Here is a 3,398-nt window from a genome sequence, read left to right on the forward strand (position 1 = left end):
AAACCCCGTCTCTACTAAAAATACAAAAAATTAGCTGGGCATGGTGGCGTGTGCCTGTAATCCCAGCTACTCAGGAGGTTGAGGCAGGAGAATTGCCTGAACCCAGAAGGCGGAGGTTGCGGTGAGCCGAGATCGCGCCATTGCACTCCAGCCTGGGTAACAAGAGCGAAACTCCGTCTCCAAAAAAAATAAATAAAAAAATAAAATAAAATAAAAGAAATTATTTAGTGCTATATCAGGAAAATCTTCCTATATGTACACACGTATATATACATCAGGGTCTGAACCTCAGATGGTGTCTATATAGATACATACACATATATATAGATGGATATATACATGTATGTAGATGTATATATCCGAGGTTCAGATTCAAAATTAGGCAGCTAAAAGTTGTAGAAAAAATTCTTTTGGACTAATTTATCATACAATTGTTTCATTTCCCCATTGAATCAAATATTTATGAATCAAACCAGATTTCTGCCATCCTACCTTCTCCGTCTGTTATTTTGGGAAATAACAGAACCTTCTTCTATTTAAATTCATCTAGAAAAAAAAAGCAATTATACCAACAATGGCTTTAACTGAAGTGAACTGTTCTCTAATTATATTGTAGAAAGGGGAAGTTACTCCAACAGAAGTACCCATAAGCCAAATGACCAGCCTTTTGTGCTAAATTGTTCTAAAGCAAGCAGCCATGAAGCTGCTCCAAAGATCTTTTGTCCTGAAGGTCAATATCCAGCTCAATTTTTTTTCCTTTAAAAATTTTTTTTGGGAGGACCCAGTGGCTCACATCTGTAATATCAGCAATTTGGAAGGTTAGTGTGGGAGATCACTTGAGGTCAAGAGTTCGAGACCAGCCTGGGCAACATAGGGAGGCCCCCATCTCTATTAGGTGGGCATGGTGATGCTTGCCGGTAGTCCCGCTTATGTGGGAAGCTGAGGTGGGAGGGTCACTTGAGCCCATGACTTTGAGACTGCTGTAAGCTATGATTGCCCCACTATACTCCAGTCTGGGTAACAGAACAAGACCTTGTCTCTAAAAAAAAGAAAATCTTGTTTGTTAATATTTATTAAGCATTTAGTATAAGCCAAGCATTTTTCTAAGTGCTTTACAGAGATTTGTTCATGGAATCCTCATAGTAACTCAGTTAATTAAATAATACTTTAATTCCCATTCCATGGAGAAATAGACTGGGACACAAAGAAGCTTAAAAATATGCCTCATGAGAGGGAATGGTTCCAGGGCCTATACTCTTCTTGATACTTACTTATATTCTAGGGAAGAAGAATGAGCATGGCTTAATGAAATGTTTCACTATGTACGCAAGTCCACAAACATGGCACTATCCAATGAAAGCTTCACCTAAATAAATGTGAAGTCCTTAGAACTAACAGAAACAGCCTTCCAAAGACTAACTTCATCAGCTCACACTTAGTAAGTCTTGATAACATTGCAAGTATAAAAAAGAAGGATGCCAGGAGATTTTGACATAAAATGCATCTCACATAACTGTCTGAGAAAAATTCAACTAAACTGATGAAACCTGCAAAGATATGCATAAATATGGGGTCAGCTCTGAAATCTGCCAACTTACCAATAATTTATAGTCACGAGGATCATACTGAAATAGTCTGATACCAGGATTGTTGGTCTGTTTTTCTAAAACACTCTTCACTGGTGTAACAGCAGGAGCCACAAACAAAGAATTTACTGGGCTTCCTGAACAAAACACACACACAAACATACGTTCTTAAATAATAGAGTTTAACTATATTAAAAATATAAACAGGCTCCATAGCCAAGTAATACGTGATCATTGATGGATACTGACTTGAAACAACTATAAAGAGACCATTTTGAGAAAATAGGGGTATTTTTGTTATTGATGCTGGATAATATTGTCAATTTTGTTAAGTAAGTTAATGTTATTGTGGTTGTGTAAATTATCGACATATTTTAGCAATGAATACAGAAAGTACTGAAATAGATCCAGTGTTTGAGATTCACTTTCAAATACTTCAGCAAAAAAATTAAAAGAATATAAAAGGAATAGGCAAAGCAAATGTGGACAAATTTTAATAGCTGTTGAATATAAGTGATGAGTACACAGGGGCTTGTTTGTATCATTCTCTCTGCTTATATATGTATCAATAAGAACTTACAAGTAAGAGCTTAACATACTTTATTTTAAGCCGTTGTGTAAACTTTGCTTTGCTTTCTAAATTCTGAGAAATAAAACAAGTAACATCAAAAGAAACTTGAGTGTAGCAGTTAAAAGAAGAATGATGTTTCTTTAAACACGAAGATTTAAAAGAAAATTTGAGTGAGCTGAGGGTTTCTGAGGCTTTGGTATTGATGGCAAATAAGTAACACCAGCCCTGTGGAGCTAATAGGAGCTCATGTTGAAGAAATCCAGCTGCAGGCCTAATATTATGATTTGCACACTCATCATACAACCATTGAGGATAATTCAGAAAAGGCTAGTGCTGGCAGATTTTTGAATAAAATGTTTAATTTACTAAATCAGCAAATTTACTGAATATTCACTGCTTTGCTCTAGACTCTTGGACTGGGGAGATGCAAACACAGCATCACATTACCTTTTTTATCTGAAAGAACCATAATGCTGTCTCTGTGAGTGTGTCCATAAAATTGCCCTGTAATGACATCACTGTATTTTCGAAAAATATCTATCAATTTCTCATTATAGTATTCTCTCATTGCTGTGATGCTCTTTGAATACGGCAGATACCCCACGGGAACATGTGCTATGATGTACACCTGGAAAAAGAAGCACAAGGAGGACTCATGAGAATCTTTCCGCACATTTATCGTAACCAAACGACATTTAGATACCCAAGATTCAAAGTATATTAATTATAATTTAGAAAACAAATCTACCACCTCTTCTATTTATAACAAAAAGAGATGAAATTATAAAACTATTAAGGTCACTATATTTGCGCAGTGTTGATGATGTAACGACCCGTGACTTCAGTCACAATTTTTTGATTTGGCCTGTTTTTATACCAATAAATGTCCACTAATCCTAAAAGTAGTAAAAGCAAAACAAAATAAAACTGGCTACGCAAGGTGGCTCAGGCCTGTAATTACAGCACTTTGGGAGGCCAAAGCAGGTGGGTTGCTTGAGCCCTCCCAGAGTTTGAGAACAGCCTGGGCAACATGGTGAAATCTTGTCTCTATAAAAAATAATAGAAAAAAATGGGCCGGGCGCGGTGGCTCAAGCCTGTAATCCCAGCACTTTGGGAGGCCGAGGCGGGCGGATCACGAGGTCAAGAGATCGAGACCATCCTGGTCAACACGGTGAAACCCCGTCTCTACTAAAAATACAAAAAATTAGCTGGGCATGGTGGCGCGTGCCTGTAATCCCAGC

The 3,398-nt window shown here is 37.3% G+C and overlaps 1 protein-coding gene across 1 annotated transcript in view; it reads right to left on the bottom strand.

The window, feature by feature from the left end:
* SMPDL3A (sphingomyelin phosphodiesterase acid like 3A) overlaps positions 1-3,398 on the bottom strand; it is a 24,883-nt gene that overhangs the window by 2,128 nt on the left and 19,357 nt on the right. The window contains exons 6-7 of the mRNA XM_017541034.2: positions 2,605-2,785; positions 1,599-1,723 (exon numbers count right to left, since the gene is read on the bottom strand). Of these exons, the coding sequence (XP_017396523.1) occupies positions 1,599-1,723; positions 2,605-2,785 (306 nt within the window). The remainder of the gene's footprint in view (positions 1-1,598; positions 1,724-2,604; positions 2,786-3,398) is intronic.

The sequence above is a fragment of the Cebus imitator genome, unplaced genomic scaffold (genome assembly GCF_001604975.1).
Source record: "Cebus imitator isolate Cc_AM_T3 unplaced genomic scaffold, Cebus_imitator-1.0 Scaffold130, whole genome shotgun sequence".
Taxonomy (NCBI): domain Eukaryota; kingdom Metazoa; phylum Chordata; class Mammalia; order Primates; family Cebidae; genus Cebus; species Cebus imitator.